Source organism: Chiloscyllium punctatum, chromosome 7 (assembly GCF_047496795.1).
Source record: "Chiloscyllium punctatum isolate Juve2018m chromosome 7, sChiPun1.3, whole genome shotgun sequence".
NCBI lineage: Eukaryota > Metazoa > Chordata > Chondrichthyes > Orectolobiformes > Hemiscylliidae > Chiloscyllium > Chiloscyllium punctatum.
In genome coordinates, this window is record NC_092745.1 from 120,689,438 (window position 1) to 120,707,394 (window position 17,957).

Sequence of the window (17,957 nt, forward strand, 5' to 3'; positions counted from 1 at the left end):
AGATTGTGTGAATACAAGCACTATATAACTTTTATAAAATAGCACATCTCAAGACAAACATGTTGGAAAATCAGATCTGAGATTCTATTGTTTCAACAGTAACGGTACTTCAGTTTATTGCCCTATCCAAAGGATAGACATCACGCCGTATTTAAGCACCACCTGGAGTTATGTACTCAACTCTAGAATTCTGGATCCTTACACTACATCTGCCACACAATCATGAGTGCTACCAATCAACTCCAAATTGAGATTAAGAAATGCAAAGTAAAACTCCTGTATGTCCGAACCATAATCTCACCAATACTTCTTATTTTTCATTTCATTCATCCTCATTGCATCCTAAGTGAAAGGGTACAGTATATTACACTTTGTGCAAATCAGACAGCTTTGAATTGTGGGCATGTACCCAAATGAAAATTATTTCATCTGTGACGGATTTAAAAATGGTAGACTTTTGAACTTAATGGACTACATTGAATTCAAAACCCAATTCTTCAGAGCAGAAATTAATAACAGATTAATAGTTTGGGCAGTAGAAAATCATTGGTCACCTCATCTACCTTTCCAAGCTTTCCATCTGGATTCTTATGTAATTCAGAAATTAAGTGTTTTGCATTTCCTTTCCTGGTACAATTTTATCCAGTCCTTCTTTTAAAATTGCATACTACATTTTAAAACAAAAACAAAATCACTCATGGGAAGTGGGCATAATTGGCTGCCAGTATTTATTATCCAGCACAAATTGTCCTTGTGAAGGTGGTGGTGAGCTTCATTCTTGAACCACTGTGCTGTCAGTAGACCCACAATGACACTTGGGACGGAATTCCAGGATTTTGACCCAATGACAGTGAAGGAATGGCAGTATATTTTCAACTCAGGATGATGAGTATCTTGGAGGAGAACTTGTGGCTGCTGGTGTTTCTATATATATGATGCTCTTGTCCTTGTTGCAGGGTTGCAAGGTTCAAAGAATCTTTGGTATATTTCTGCAATGCATCTTGTAGGTGGCATACACTGCTGCTACTGAATATTGGTGATGGGGGGAGAGGGGGGGGGGGGGGGTGGGGGAAGAGAGAAGTGGATGTGGTGCCAATCAATGGGCTGCTTTGTCCCGGATGCTGTCAAGCTGTGAGCGATGTTGGAACTACACTCTGAGTCATACAGCTGGAAATAGAGCCTTCGATCTAACTCACCTGTGCCGACGTCATATCCTAAACTAGTCTTGTCCCATTTGTCAGCATTTGGTTCATATCCCTGTACCCTTCCTATTTGTCTACCCATCCAGAGGCCTTTTACATGTTGTAACTGTGCCAGCTTCCACCACTTCCTTTCACAGCTTGTTCTATACAATACACCACCCTCTGCATAAAAATAGGGTTAATAAGCTTAAGCTGGAAAATGTGCAGCTCAAAGATTGGTGTGGGAGAAATGGATTTGAATTCATGGGATATTGGCACCAGTACTGGTGCCGAATGAATCTGTTCTAATGGGACGGACTTCATCTGAAGCATGCTGGGACCAGAGATCTACCAAATCACACAACTAGGGCTGCAGACTTTAAAATAAATGCGGGCAGCAGGGGTAGGGGCGTTCAGTTACAGGGCAAATTAGAAAGCCCAAATTAAAACAGGAAGTAACAGTGCAGACCTCAGAAGAGGTTATTAAAATCTCCAGCACAGACACAAATCGGGCAGAATATCTAAAAAGGGTTAGCAATCAATCTTCAAGTACACTGGACAAACAAATGATAATGAAAAGAACGATGGTTAATATAGGACTTAAGGCGTTCTACCTGAATGCATGCAGTATAAGGAATAAGGTAAATGAGCTTGTGGTGCATATCAAAATTGGCAATTATGACATGGTGGGTATCACAGAGACTTGGCTGCAAGGGGATTAGGATTGTGAGCTGAATATTCAAGGATATACATCCTTTGAAAAGATAAACAGGTGGGCAGAGGGGGTGGCATTGCCCTAATAGTAAAAACTGAAATTAAATCAATACTGAGAAATGAAGTAGGGTCAGATGGTGTAGAATCTATGTGGGTAGAAATGAGGAACTGCAAATGTGAAAAAAACCATAATTGGAGTCATGTATAGGCCTCCAAACAGTAGTCAGGAGCTGGGGCATAAGATACACCAGGAGATAGGAAAGATTTGCAGGAAAGGCAAAGTTACGGTGATCATGGGAGATTTCAATGTGCAGGTGGACTGGGAAATTCAGGTTGGTAGTGGGTCACAAGAAAGGGAATTTGTGGAATGTCTATGAGATGGCTTTTTGAAGCAGCTTGTAATGGACCCCAGTAGGGAACAAGCAATACTGGACTTAGTGTTGTGCGATGAGGCAGACTTTATAATCGAGCTTAAGGTGAAGGAACCCTTAGGAAGCAGTGATCATAGCATAATCAAATTTACTCTACAATTTGAGAGACAGAAGACAGAATCAGAGGTAACTGTATTTCAGCTGAATAAAAGGTAAGGACAGAGGCATGAGGGAGGAGCTGGGTAGAATTGACTGGGAGAGGAGCCTAGCAGGAAAGACAGAGGAACAGCAATGGCAGGTGTTTCTGGGAGTAATTCAGGAGACACAGCAGAGATTCATCCCAAGGAAAAGGAAGCATGTTACAGGGAGGATGAGGCAACTATGGCTGAGTAAGGAAGTCAGGGATAACATTTAAGCAAAAGAGAAAGCATATAAAGTACTGAAGAACAGTGGGAAACCAGAGGATTGGAGAGCTTACAAAGACCAACAGAGGGCAACAATAAAAGAAATAAGGAGGGAGAAGATTAAATATGAGGATAAGCTAGCCAGTAATGTAAAGGAAGACTGTAAGAGTTTCTTTAGATGTATAAAGGGCAAAAGAGAGACATAAGTGGACAATGGGCTGCTGGAAAATGACATAGAAGAGGTAACAATGAGGAACAAAGAAATGGCTGAGGAACTGAATAATTACTTTGCGTCAGTCTTCACAGTAGATGACACAAGTAATTTCCCAAAAATCAAAACAGTGAGAGGGCCGAGCTGATTATGGTGGCCATTACCAAGGAGAAAGTGCTAGAAAAACTGAATGGCGTGAAGTAGGATAAATCATCTGGCCCAGATGGACTACACCCCAGAGTTCTAAGGGAGACAGCTGAAGAGATAACAGAGATATCAGTGTAATCTTTCAGGAATCACTAGAATCAGGGAGGGTCCCAGAGGACTGGTAAATCGCTAACATAACAACCCTGTTGAAAAAGGGAGTAAGACTGAAGACAGAAAATTACAGACTGATTAGCTTAACCTCGGTCATGGGTAAGATCCTGGAATCCATTGTGAAGGATGAAATTTCTGAATACTTGGAAGTGTATGGTAAAATAGGGCAGATTCAGCATGGTTTCATCAAGGGTAGATCTTGCCTGATAAACCTGCTAGAATCCTTTGAGGAAGAATTTAGCAGGTTAGACCAAGGAGAGCCAATGGATGTTATCTACTTGGACTTCAAGAAGGCCTCTGACAAGGTGCCACATACAAGGCTATTGAGTAAGATCCGAGCCCATGGTTTTAGAGGCAAGGTGCCAGCATGGCACCTCTGGCAGAAAGTAGAGAGTGAGGATAAAAGGGTCCTTCTCAGGATGGCAGCTGGTGTTTTTCAAGGCTCAGTGTTGAGACCACAACTATTCACTTCATACATTAATGATCTAGATGAAGGAACTGAGGGCATTCTGGCCACGTTTGCAGACGTACAAAGATAGGTAGAGGAATAGGTTGCAATGAGGAGACAGAGAGGCTGCAGAAGGTTTGGACAGATTAGGAGAGTGGGCAAAGAAGCGGCAGATGGAATACAATGTGGGAAAGTGTGAGGTCATGCACTTTGGTAGGAAGAACAGAGACATGGACTATTTTCTAAATGGGGAGAAAAGTCAGAAGTGCAAAGAGACTTGGGAGCTCCAGTCCAGGATTCTCTCAAGGTAAACCTGTGGGTTGAGTCAGTAGGGTAGTTAGGAAGGCAAATGCAAAGATGGCATTTATTTCCAGAGGACTTGAATATAAAAGCAGGATGTACTTCTGAGGCTCGAGAAGGTTCTGATCAGATCATATTTGGAGTATTGCGTGCAGTTATGGGCCCCATATCTCAGGAAAGATGTACTGGCTCGAGTGTTCAGAGGAAGTTCACAAGAAAGGCCCCAGGAATAAAAAGCTTGACATATGAGGAACATTTAAGGACTCTGGTTCTATACTCGACAGAGTTGATAAGAATGAGGAGTGATCTTTAAGCTTACAGAATACTGAATGGCCTGGACAGTGCACATGTTGGGAGGATGTTTCCATTGGTGGGAGAGACTTGGACCTGAAGGCACAGCCTTAAAGTAAAAAGAAAATCTTTTAGAACAGAGATAAGGAGAAACTTCTTCAGCCAGAGAGTGGTGAATCTCTGAAATTCACTACCACAGAAGGCTGTGAAGGCCAGGTCATTGAGTATATTTAAGACTGAGATAGATAGGTTCTTGACTGTAAAGGGATCAAGGGTTACAGAGAGAAAGCTGGAAGATGGGGTTGAGAAACTCATCAGCCATGACTGAATAGCGGAGCAGACTCGATGGGCCGAGTGGCCTAATTTCTGCTCTCATGGTCTAAAATGTTGCCCCTCAGGTTCCTTTTAAATCTTACCCCTCTCACCTTAAACCTATGCCTTCTACCTTTGGACTCCCTTACCCTGGGGGAAAGGCTATTACCCGGTCAATGCCCCTCATGATTTTACAAACCTCTGAGGTCACCCCTCAGCCTCAAATTCCAGGGAAACAAGACCCAGTCTATTCAGTCTCTCTCTATAATTCAAACCCTCCAATGCTGGCAACATCCTCGTAAATTTTTACTGAAGCCTTTCAAGTTTAACATCTTTCTTATACCAGTTAATAGTGTTCATTCAAGCTAGTGGAAAGTTTTCTAACATACTCCTGATTTATGCCTTGTGGATGGTGGACAGACTATGGGGAGTCGGGAAGTGTAACTCGCTACAGTAATCATAACCTCTGACCTGGTCTTGTAGCCACTGTACTCATATGGAGAGTCCGGTTCAGTTTCTGGTCAATGGTAACCTCAGGATATTGATAGCGGAAGATTCAATGATGGTAACGCCATTGAATGTCAAGGGTGGTGGTCTAATTGAATTTTATACAAGATGGTCATTGCTTGGCAATTGTGTGGTATGCATGTTATTTGCCAGTTGTCAGCCCAAGCCTGGATACTGTCCAGGTCTTAATGCATTTGGACATACTTCAGTGTGTGAGGTTGAGCAAATGGTGCTACACATTCTGTAATGATCAACAAAAATCCTCACTTCAGACCTTACGATGGAAGGAAGGTCATTGATGAAGCAGCTGAAGATGGAGTCTATGCCACTCTCCTGAGGAACTCCTGCAGAGTAAGTCTGAAATTTTATTTTCTCCCTCTTGTTAATATATGTTCCACAATTCCCCTTCTCAAAGATTTTTAAAAATGTTTGTTTCCTATTTTCTTTCCAAATTAAACTTATGTCTCAGTCTTTTAATCTCAGCCTCAGCTTTAACATTTATCAACATTAAATGGGGTAAATCTGCCATTTCACTCAAGATTGCTACTGTCTCCATTGATATTTTAGTGCCAATGAGTGCTTGTGCCCATTTGTGCTTTGTGCCCATTCTTATTTCCCACATTCAATAAGACTTCACAGGCACTAGTGAGAAGGGAATTTTCAGTGTCGTCAATCCAAGCTGCATTTCAATCTAAATTACAAATTATACTCTGTGGAATGGATTTATTTTTCAAGCATTGAAAAATACTTTATTCTGTAAAGGTGTAACAAATAGTCTGCCAAATGTATATAATTATGTCAAGTCAGTATTTAATTTTGAAAAAATGTTTAATATACATTTTGAGCTTTAACTGAATACTTTAAATTTTCTATTGTACCTACCAGCATTCTGAACTGTGGCCACAAAAGAAAGGAATCTGAAGCCAAAGTTTCTCTGGAGCACAGTCTGACCCACCAGCTGCAACACATTCATCAAATGTCTGACGAAGGGGAGGGGTGAGGGAAGAAAGAGAAAGAAATTGCTGCAAGCTAACAGTAAATCAGTACAAGCAGAAATAAGTGCTACCAATCATTTCATGTTCTCAAATCAATGCTTCAGAAGCATCAGGATGTCAAAGTCAGTCTAGCAATCTTAAGACACTATAATATTTTTAACTCAACTTATTTTGAACATGTTGCAACAAACCATATATCAATTGAACCAGTGCTCTAAATGCTTATGGCTCCTTAAATCTTACTTGGAACAGAATTCCAATTCTTAAACAAATGTATATCAAAAACAGTTGAGAAATGCTGATTGAAAATCTTTTATTAACCTGCCACAACCACAATATTACAACACCAGCTGGGCTTGATACATTTATTAGAGTAAGTCCCAGTATATTTAATTTACAAAACTATACTTCAGCCAAGTATGCCGTTAACCAGTATGAGCTGCTAGTATTTAGAAGGTGGTTGCGCTTTAGATTAATACTGTAGATTAAGTTGAATTTAATTTGGAATGAAGACCATCCCTGTAAGTAGATTATTAACATGCTTGCCAATTCAACAAAAATATAACTAAGCAAAAGCAGGAATATAAAAACAGAAATTGCTAGAAAAGCTCAAATGGTCTAGCAGCATCTGCAGAGAAATCAGAGTTAATGTTTCAGATCCAGTGACCCTCCCTCAAGCTTTCTTTCTCTCTTTCTTCTTTTTACTTTTGCTCTTTTTCTTTTTTTATTGTTTTCTTTTAAGCCTGGAGTGTGGCAGGGAGTGAAGGGGTAGCCTCCAGCAGCCACGGCACCAATGCCAGAATGAGCTGGACACGGCCCAAGGCCTCCTGATGAGTGAGATACAGGTTCTGCGCTGACACCCCAGCCTGAACTTGTGAGCTAAGCTAAGGCTCCAGGTCCGCAGCTAGGCCTGAATGCCTGAAGGAAGAGAAAGGCTGTCTTGCCCCTGTGTGGAGGTTTTCTTTGTCTTTGGTATCCAGGTACTCCAGTGGCCTGGCAGGTGATCTTGTCCAGGGCTGGTGGTCTCAGTCCAGCAAGGTGGTCTTCTTCAGTGGAGTCCTCCAGCCCATTATTCCAGCAATCCGGTGTGGCAATCTTGTCCCTGTTACATCTTTCCTTAATCGGCCTTCCCAAAGCCGAGGAGTCATTAACTGAACTGATTAACTTTGTCTTCAATTTTACGTTTTTTAAAATTATGTATGCAAGTGCCATGGTGGGATGGCTTATAAAATTATTCACTGTTCTTTTCATGTAAAAGTACACTTGATAAGTTTCTATTCAAGACTGCTCAAGACTATACTGTAAGCAACCAGATATTTCTATAAACCAACAGCTATTCATCCTTGTGATCATAAATTATTTTAAATATCACACATCAAAGAACTTTTACATGCAGAATCAATAGAAGAAAAGGAGCTCAAGGCTGCAATCTAATCTTGAGGTTCAAGTAGGCTATTAAAAAAATTGAGATCTGCCTTGTGATTCACAGTTATTTGACATTCATTTGATTACATTATTTTCGGGTAACTTGAATGAAAGTATTCTCCATTTACAATTATATATCTGACAGCAAGAATTACAAGGGTGAACTGAATTCAAGTTTTTTTGAAATTTGTTTTGCTCCACGAATTTTCTGCCATACCTCCTTTCCCACAGCCTCAAGAAAGGATTCAGAAAAGATTTACAAGGATGTTGCCACGGTTGGAGGATTTGATCTATAGGGAGAGGCTAAATAGGCTGGGGCTGTTTTCCCTGGAGCGTTGGAGGTCGAAGGGTGACCTTATACAGACCTATAAAATTATGAGGGGTATGGATAGGGTAAAGAGACAAGGTATTTTCCCTGGGTTTAGGGTGAGAGGGGAAAGATTTAAAAGGAATCTAAGAGGCAACGTTTACATTCAGTGGGTGGTCCTCCTCTAGCTTATCTCTCCATGCTTCAGGCTCACTGCCTTTATTCCTGATGAAGGGCTTTTGCCCGAAACGTTGATTTCGCTGCTCGTTGGATGCTGCCTGAACTGCTGTGCTCTTCCAGCACTACTAATCGTGTATAGAATGACCGACCAGAGGGAGTGGTGGAGGCTAGTACAATTACAACATTTAAAAAGCATCTGGATGGGTATATGAATAGGAAGGGTTTAGAGGGATATGGGCCAAGTGCTGGCAAGTGGGACTAGATTAATGTAGGATATCTGGTCAGCATGGATGAGTTGGACCGAAGGGTCTGTTTCCACGCTGTACATTTCTATGACTCTATTATGTGTTAGCTTTGGTTCAGGAGCAATATTCTTGTCTCAAAGTCTGATCGGCAAAGGATGAGCATAGAGGGAGAGTGTGGTGTAGTGGTAATGTCACTGGACAGTAAGCCAGAAACCTGGGTTGATGTTTGTGGTCATGGGTTGGAATCGTACCATGACACATAGTGAAATTTAAATTCAATAAAATCTGACATTAAAAGGTAGTGTAATAGCAACCAGTGTCAACTGTCATCAAAAAGAGAATCAGGTTCACTAATGTCCAAAGGAAATAGATAAATTTGCTGTCCTTACTTGTTGTTTATGTACCCCTAGACGCAATGACTTAACTCTCCTCTGCATGGGCTGAGCAAGCCATTCAATTCCTCTGTAATTAGGAATGGGCAATAAATCCTGGCCTAGCTACCAATACCCGTACTCCATGGGCAAATGAAAAAAATGTCAAGGTCCAGTTCTGGAACTTGAACACTATTTCACATGACAATTCAAAGCTTTACTGAGGAGTGCCGTACTTCTGAGGAAGCCATTCTTTGGATGATCAAGTTAAAGTGAAGTTGAACTTGCAGTGTCAAGGGAATGTAAGAGATACCAAGGTCTTATATAAAGAACAGTAGGAGTGTTCTCTTGGAATCAATGCTAACACCACAGAATTCAGATTGTTTTATATTTTTATTTTTATTGCTGTCCTCCTCTCATTCTAATTTCTAACTTCAGTGGTGGGTAAGTTGTTGGAGGTAATTCTGAAAGATATAACTTATATACATTTGGAGAGGCAAGGAATAATTAGGAATAATAAGCATGGCTTTGTGTAAGGGGAATAATGTCTCTCAAACTTGATTGAGTTTTTTCCACAGGATTGATGCTGGACATTTGTTTGTCTTTTATAGAAATGAGTTAAGTGAGAATATAGAAGGCATGGTTAGTAAGTTTGCATTTAACATCAAAATTGGTGGTGTAGTGGATAGTAAAGACGGTTATTTAAGATTACAAAGATATATTGATCAAATGGGTCAACGGGCTGAGAAGTAACAGATGGAGTTTAATTGGGATATATGTGAGGAATTGGCATTTTGGTAAAACAAACAACTTATACAATTAAAAGTTGGGCCTTGGATAGTGTTGTCGAACAGAGAGACCTAGTGGTTCAGGTATGTAATTCGTTGAAGTTCCTGTCAAATGTAGACAGGATGGTTAAGAAGGTGTTTAGCTCAGACCTTTGAATATTGGAGTTGAGACATCATGTTGAGGTTGTACAGGATGTTGATGAAGCCTCTTCTGGAGTACTGTGTCTAGTTCTGGTCACTCTGTTATAGGAAGGATATTATTAAGCTGGAGAGAGTTCAGAAGAGATTTATCAGGATGTTGCTGAGAATAGAGACTTTACGTTATAATGAGAGGCTGGATAGGCAGGGACATTTTTCACTGGAGTGTAGGAGGTTACGGGGTGACCTGGTAGAGGTTTATAAAATCGTGAGGGGTATTGATAAGGTGAATGGCAAGGGTGGGGGATTTCAAGACGAAGGGGCATATTTTTAAGGTGAGAGGAGAAAGATTTAAAAAGGCATGAGGGGCAATTTTTTTTTTTTACACAGAGTGGTTCATGTGTGGAACATACAGAGGAAGTAGTGGATGTGGGTAGAGTTAAAACGTTCAAAATATACTTGCATAAATACATGAATACAAAATATTTGGAGAGATATGGCCCAAGCGCAAGCAGGTGGATCTAGTTTAGTTTGGGATTATGGTCAGCATGGGCTGGTTGGACCAAAGAGTCTGTTTCCATGCTGTATGACTCTTGACACCATGACTCTATTTAACAGATGATGGAAAGAATACTTTTTCATGATCTCTACTTGGAATGATTACCAGTTACATGATTAATGTCACTTGTGTGAAAGTGCTGCAAAAATTATTTGCAGTCTATACAGTACAATTAAACAACATAGAAGCACATTCTAGGGTGAACACCAATGATAGCTTGGCAGAAAAAAAACGTTGGACAGTATTAAGTCTGTCCTACCCTCATGTCTGGTTATAAAATTAAAAAAAAAAGAGTGGAATGAGTGTTGTATTCACTTACAACCAAACGCAAGTAGATAGGAAAGTGAAGAAGGCATTTGGTATGCTTTCCTTTATTGGTTAGAGTATTGAGTACAGGAGTTGGGAAGTCATGTGGCGGCTGTACAGGACATTGCTTATGCCACTGTTGGAATATTGCATGCAATTCTGGTCTCCTTCCTATTGGAAAGATATTGTGAAACTTGAAAGGGTTCAGAAAAGATTTACAAGGATGTTGCCAGGGTTGGAGGATTTGAGCTATAGGGAGAGGGTGAACAGGCTGGGGCTGTTTTCTCTGAAGCGTCGGAGGCTGAGGGGAGACCGTATAGAGGTTTACAAAATTATGAGGTGCATGGATAGGATAAGTAGACAAAGTCTTTTCCCTGGGGTCGGGGAGTCCAAAACTAGAGGGCATAGGTTTAGGCTGAGAGGGGAAAGATATAAAAGAGACCTAAGGGGCAACTTTTTCACGCAGAGGGTGGTTCATGTATGGAATGAGCTGCCAGAGGATGTGGTGGAGGCTGGTACAACTGCAATATTTAAGAGGCATTTGGATTGGTATATGAATAGGAAGGGTTTGTAGGGATATGAGCCGGGCGCTGGCAGGTGGGACTAGATTGGGTTGGGATATTTGGTCGGCATGGACAGGTTGGACCGAAAAGTCTGTTTCCATGCTGTACATCTCTATGACTCTATAATAAAGTAAATTAAACAGCCCTAAAATCAACTCTCAAAAATGGTCAAGTAGCTCTCACATTTTGTTATGTTGCCCTGGCTATTGAGATTTTAAATATTATTCCAATTACTTTTGTATTGTGCACATTACCTTTTTATCTCCCTGTTTTCTTCTCTTTAGACCAGGCCTATAGTCATCACCAAAGCGCAGAAAATAGTAGTACGACACTAGTCGCTCAATGGGATCTCGAATAACATTTACATAGATGGGTTTCTTTTTCACACCATATCTGAAGCAATGAGAAGAGAAACAACATTTATTGTTGATTTCAGTGTTAAATACTATGCAAAATGATTTTCAATATTGCTCTGAGAGCAACTGTAAATATTTGTGACTTACTAAATATTTTCTGAATTTACAGTTCTACCATTCCAATGCTTCTGTTTATACTTGCTATGTCTATAAATATAGCATAGCAACTAACCCAATAAGTCAATGTTGTACATATAAACACACATCACGTATTTACTGTACCCAAATGAATATTCTTGTTATTTTCAAGGAATTAAAAAAAACAGCATCTCTTAATTTTAACCAAGTTTCTATTTTGTTAAGAACTCTGTTCAGGTCTTTATTTGTAATGATGGATGCTAAACATTTTGCAAACAGATTGCTAACAATATAAATACCAAAGCTTTACACCCATTTTTATGTTCCAGGAGGATTTCATTTAAATAGAAAGCCTTTTACACCCCCCTAAGAATTAAGTAAGGAATGTTTGTTCAATGAATATAGAATACACCTCATCATTAATGAAATGAAAACAGTGCAGTGATATCAGTTAACCATATCTGCTCGGCTGCTATCTCTTTGGTTTATTGCCAGACAGTAAGTTAGCATCTTTTTTAAAAATCACCAGTGCACTCCTGAGATACAGCAAAACAGGGAGCAGAAAAAGTAGTCGTAACGCCTCGGATAGTCAAGAGTTTTAAACTTTAAGTAGGTCTGCACTGACAGCTAGAGAGTGTGAGCATTTTCAAGGGTAACTTTTATCAAAAGTCTAATTTTTAATTTAAGTTCAGCAATTAACTAAACATTACTCTTTTATGTTAAATTAAAGGAGTTTATTGCTGCCCTAAATCAGGGATAATAGGCTCAAACCCAAAAGATGTAGCTAGTTAATTGCTGACTAAACCAGCTTTTTTGAAATTTGAGTCAGTTGTTTTCAGGAAACAGAAATAGAAACCTCCGATTCAGAAGAATGAAACAGCAATAGTGAAAGCAGATTCCATAATGAGATGTGGCTGTTGATGCAATTCCAAAACATGCTGCCTCTGTGGTCCTATGGTAAAAAGATGTTATGGAGCAGCTCAGGGCACTATTCTTGGGGAAGGTGTTCAGGAAGAGGTCTTGTTCCACATTGGTACAAATGACTTGAGTAGGAATGAGGATGAGGTCCTGAATTAAAGAGTTTAAGAAATTAGGTAAGAGATTGAAACACAGGGCCTCGAAAACAGTCGTCTTCAATTACATCCAATTTTCACATACTCATGAGAAATAAGACAAAACAAGGTGTTGGTCTGGTAAATGTGTGTTCTAGACATTATATCAGGAGCAGGGTACTGTTGTTGGTAAATTTCACTATTCACTTTTTGTTGATTACATGTCCCCAGAGGTCTTGGAACATAGAACGTTACAGTGCAGTACAGACCCTTCGGCCCTCGATGTTGCCCTGACCTGTGAAACCAATCTGAAACCTATCTAACCTACACTATTCCATTTTCATCCATATGTCTATCCAATGACCATTTAAATGCCCTTAAAGTTGGCAAGTCTACGACTGGTGCAGGCAGTGCATTCCACACCCATACTACTCTCTGAGTAAAGAACCTATCTATTATGCCTCAATTTAAAGCTATGCCCCCTTGTGCTAGCCATCACCATCAGAGGAAAAAGGCTCTCACTGTCCATCCTACCTAACCCTTTGCAACAGTGTCACTAAAGTTGCCAGGGAGGATCACTTCATCATGAACTTGGACTCAGGTCAGGGACTGTCCAACATATAAAACCCTTCTTTGTCTACAGCATCCTCTGTTGAGGAACGTAGTGCACACAAGTTTTGGGTAAGCTGAAGTGGTATGAGGAGTTCCTTTATTCCACAAGGCAAACCTCTGGGATGATCAACTTGTTTTTCATTGTGAAACCCATCCTGCATAGGCGATTCTGTTCTTCTGATTTACTCTCCTAGAGTAAGGTGGAACCGCCACGTTGTTTCTTGATCTGGCTTTCCCCTGCTTGTTGTATCTTACTGAAGGTGATGATGTCAAGTCTAAACTTTGAGTAAGGCTAATAGTTCCAGTCTGTGGATGTTGGTTTACGTTCCAAATTTCATTCTGAGCAGTGGAAGTTACCTGCATATGAATTCTTTCAACAAGGAGGGCCATTGTACACCTGCTACCACATAGACTAGGAGGACCAAGATCTTGATCCAGTGGCAAGGATTTCCAAGACAACTGGAGACTAGGCTGCCTTTAGTTAGGAACGCAAAATGGTAAAAATTACCCTTACTGTGGTCTCAGATAGAGCCTCAGACTTCATTACTCCTACACTCCAAGAGACTTAGCCCCTTACAATTAATGGCCAGTCAACTTCCCAATTGCTTAACAATTTTGGCAGCACAAATACATCAGTTGTGTTACTTAGTTAGCCCAGAATTTTGCAATATTTGCTCAAACGTCCCAGGTAGGAGAGTCAAGGTCATCAAACAGGTTAACTCACACTGTCAGAAACATGCATCTCCAAAACTGACAGGACCATGTAGAGTCTACGGAGCACCAGAATAACCACTAATGCACTAGTCTCAAAATTTGTACAGAAATTTTCATATATTCTACGCTTTCTAAGAATGCCATGATGGATAATGATATCAACATATTTCTTAAAAAGCAAGCTCTGCCTACATAATGTCAATTCCACGACCATGCTTAGAACAGCATGACATTAAACCAAGGCTAAAAACAACCAGGTCATTAGACTTACCAGAGTGGTAAACTGTGGTGCTGGCAAAGCACAGCAGGTCAGGCAGCATCCGAGGAACAGGACAGTCGACGTTTCGGGCATAAGCCTTTCACCAGGAATAATGAACATTCCTGATGAAGGCTTATGCCTGAAACGTTGACTCTTCTGCTCCTCGGATGCTGCCTGACCTGCTGTGCTTTTTCAGCGCCACGCTTTTCACCTCTGATTTCTAGAATCTGCAGTCCTCACTTTCTCTTATTATACTAAACACCCTACTGTATGACATTACATCTGGTTCTGCTACAGGCATTCTATCACTGCTTTGGACGTTTCCAAAGACACAACGGTGTCAACATCATAGGAATCACCCGAGAGAAAACTCAACTTAAGTGGGCAGGCCATGTCACCTGCACAGATACCTACAGAATCCCCAAGTGGATTTCCCATGGGGAATTGTTTCTGGGCCAACATTAAGATGGTCAGTATAACAGTGCATGGGCATCCTAAAAAAAAAAGAGCCTTATTAATTTTTTTGCTTTGCAGGCTACCTCTGAGAAACATATGGAGGCAAGCACTGAAACCAGCCAGATGGAGGCAAATTAATTCAGCTTGCAATGTACTGTGTAGCACATGCGTGATAACATTATTTCAACTAATGCAGTGATTTTCCAAAGCAAAAATTATCTTCAGTAACTTAGCTCTGATTTTAACAATGATTCCTGTTGGGAAACCATGCTTCACTTAAAGTTAGTAAAGTCATGTTGTGCTCCTAAAATTCTAAGGAAGGACATTCTGTATTACTCTAAAAAATTGTTTAGAATAAACTCCATGAAACTGCTCTTCAAGTTACTTCTACCAACTTAGTTTGGTTCATCTTTATGAAAATTAAAGCTTCCCATATTTTTATCTTATGCTCATTACATGCACCTCTAATTTAAAGAGTCATACAGTATGGAAACAGACCCTTCAGTCCAACTTGTCAGCACTGCCCAGATATCCGAATCTGACCAAGTCCCATTTGGCAACATTTGGCCCACATCCCTCTCACCCTTCTTATTCATATACCCACCCAGATGCCCTTTAAATATTGTAATTGTAACAGCCTCCACCACTTCCTCAGCTTGCTCGTTCCAATAATGCACCAGCTTTCACGTGAAAATGTTGCCCCTTAGGTCCTTATTAAATCTTTCCCCTCTCACCTCAAACCCATGTCCTCCAGTTTTAGACTCTCCCACCCCAGGAAGAAAACCCTGGTTATTCACCCGATCCATGCCTCTCAAAATATTGTAAACAACTAAAGATCCCTCAGCCTTTGATTCTCCCAGGAAACAAACAAACAGCCTATTCGGCCTCGCCTATAACTGAAACTCTCCGGTCCCAGCAACATGCTTGTCAGTCTTTTCTGTACCCTCGCAAGTTAACAACATCCTTCCTATAGGAGGGAGGCCAGAACTGTCCACAGTATTTGAAAAGTGACATCAAAAATGTCCTGCAAAGCTTCAACATGACATCCCAACTTCTATACTCAATGTTCTGAACAATGAAGGCAAGTGTGCCAAATGCCTTCTTCACTACCCTGCTTCCCGGCAACTCCATTTTCAAGGAATTATGCACCTGCACCCCTTGATGTCTTTGTTCAGCAACACTCCCCAGAGGCCTACCATTAACTGTACAAGTCCTACCCTGGTTTGTCTTATTAAAACACAACACCTCATATTTATTGGAATTAAAATCCATCTGCCACTCCTCATCCCACTGGCTCACCTGATCAAGGTCCTGTTGAACTCTGAGGTAACCTTCTTCACTGTCCACTACCCCACCTATTTTGGTGTCCAAAGTTAAAAATCACACTACTTCTTTATCAGGCGCCCCGAAAGCTAGTGCTTCCAATTAAACCTGTTGGACTATAACCTGGTGTTGTAAGATTTTTAACTTTGTACACCCCAGTCCAACATCATCATCAAGTCATTTCTAAATCATTTTCATCTCCAAATCATTTTGGTGTCATCAACAAACTTTCTAATCATGTTTCCTATATTCACATCCAAATCATTTAGATAAATGAAAAAAAGCAGTGGACCCAGCACCAATCCTTGTGGCACACCCCTGGTAACAGGCCTAGAGTCTGAAAAACAACCATTCACCACCACTCTCTGTCACCTACCTTCAAGCCGACTTTGTATCCAAATGGTTACTGACCCCGGATCCCATGTGATCTCACCTCAATAACCAGTCTACCATGCGGAATCTTGTCGAATGCTTTACTGATTACTTGATACATAATTTGCTCAATTATCTAAATACTCAGGGTGGTGGGGGATGAGTGGGCTATAAAACACATCAGTGATTTCTATCTTTTGCTATTTCCTAACTCCACCTGCAGTGATTTCACATCTTGATCAAGATTATTGTTTTTGGCTGCCTTTGTCTCATCCTTTATCAGTTGTACTTAACATCCATTTTAGTTTTGCCCATCTCTTCTGAAAGTCCAGTGTTCAAACTTATCAAGAATATTTTCTACATTTGAATAGCAATAGTTGAAAGATTTAAGATTTTATAAATTGAAATTAAATTTAGAGATGAGTGATCAAAATGTAAAAATAAACACATTACCTGGAAATAATGAGTGAAAATCTCAAATGTTTTCAGGATACAACATCTCGAATGAATCAGAAAAGGTATTACATATCTAATATCCATATCTACCTCATCAGCCTAAACAGTATAATATAAAGCAGTGGCCTAGTGGTATTATTGCTAAACTATTAATCTAGAAATTCGAATACAGGGCTGGGGACTTGGGTTTGAATCTCGTCATTGCAATTGAAAAAAAACGTCTGGAATTAAGTATCTACTGTTGACCATGAAACCATTGTAGATTGTCGGAAACACACATCTAATTTACTAATGTCCTTCAGGGAAGGAAATCTGCCATCCTCATCTGGTCTGCCATACAAGTGACTCCATACACACAGCAATGTGGTTTACTCTCAATTACCCTCTGAAGTGGCCCTGCAAGCTTCAAAACTGGATGGATCACCTGGCATTGACCTAGGCACCAGAAAAGACAACAGCAGAAATAGCCTTGTTGACCCTGCAAAGTGCTCCGCATTTACATCTGTGGGCTGGTACCAAAATTGGGTGAGCTCTCTCACAGACTAATCAACAACAGCCCACTGGCAGGACAGACCCAACAGTGGTGGTGACACAGTCAGGAGCTACCCTAAGTGTCCTCAACATTGACTTTAGACTTCATGAAGTCTCATGGCTTCAGATTAAACATGGCCAAGGGAACCTCTTGCTAATTACCAAGTACCATCCTCCTTTGATTGATAAATCCGTACTCCTCCAAGTTGAACAACATTTGGAAGAAACACTGAGGATGGCAAAGGCAAAAAACGTACTCTGGGTGGGGGATTTCAACGTCCACTATTAAAAGTGTCTCCGCAACAGTAATACTGATCTAGAGTTTTTGAAAAGATTTGTAGTTCAGGTGGTAGATGAGGTGTAGATTTGTTCGCCGAGCTGGTGTGTTTTTCTGCAAATGTTTAGATTACTTTCAGTGTGGAAACAGGCCTTTCAGCCCAACAAGTCCACACCGACCCGCCGAAGTGCAACCCACCCAGACCCATTCCCCTACACCTAACACTACGGGCAATTTAGCATGGCCAATTCACCTAACCTGCATATTTTTGGACTGTGGGAGGAAACCGGAGCACCTGGAGAAAACCCACGCAGACACGGGGAGAACGTGCAAACTCCACACAGTCGCCTGAGGCGGGAATTGAACCCGGGTCTCTGGCACTGTCCCACCGTGCCGCCCATAATGTTGTGTTGCCTCGCTAGATGACATCGTCAGTGTGTCTTTGATGAAGTGTTGCAGTGTGTCATGCCTTGTATT

At 40.7% G+C, this 17,957-nt stretch overlaps 1 protein-coding gene across 1 annotated transcript in view; it reads right to left on the reverse strand.

Moving 5' to 3' along the window:
* Window positions 1-17,957, reverse strand: part of LOC140480097 (heparan sulfate 2-O-sulfotransferase 1) — a 200,771-nt gene that overhangs the window by 11,198 nt on the left and 171,616 nt on the right. The window contains exons 4-5 of the mRNA XM_072574740.1: window positions 11,189-11,327; window positions 5,940-6,037 (exon numbers count right to left, since the gene is read on the reverse strand). Coding sequence (XP_072430841.1) covers window positions 5,940-6,037; window positions 11,189-11,327 — 237 coding nt within the window. The remainder of the gene's footprint in view (window positions 1-5,939; window positions 6,038-11,188; window positions 11,328-17,957) is intronic.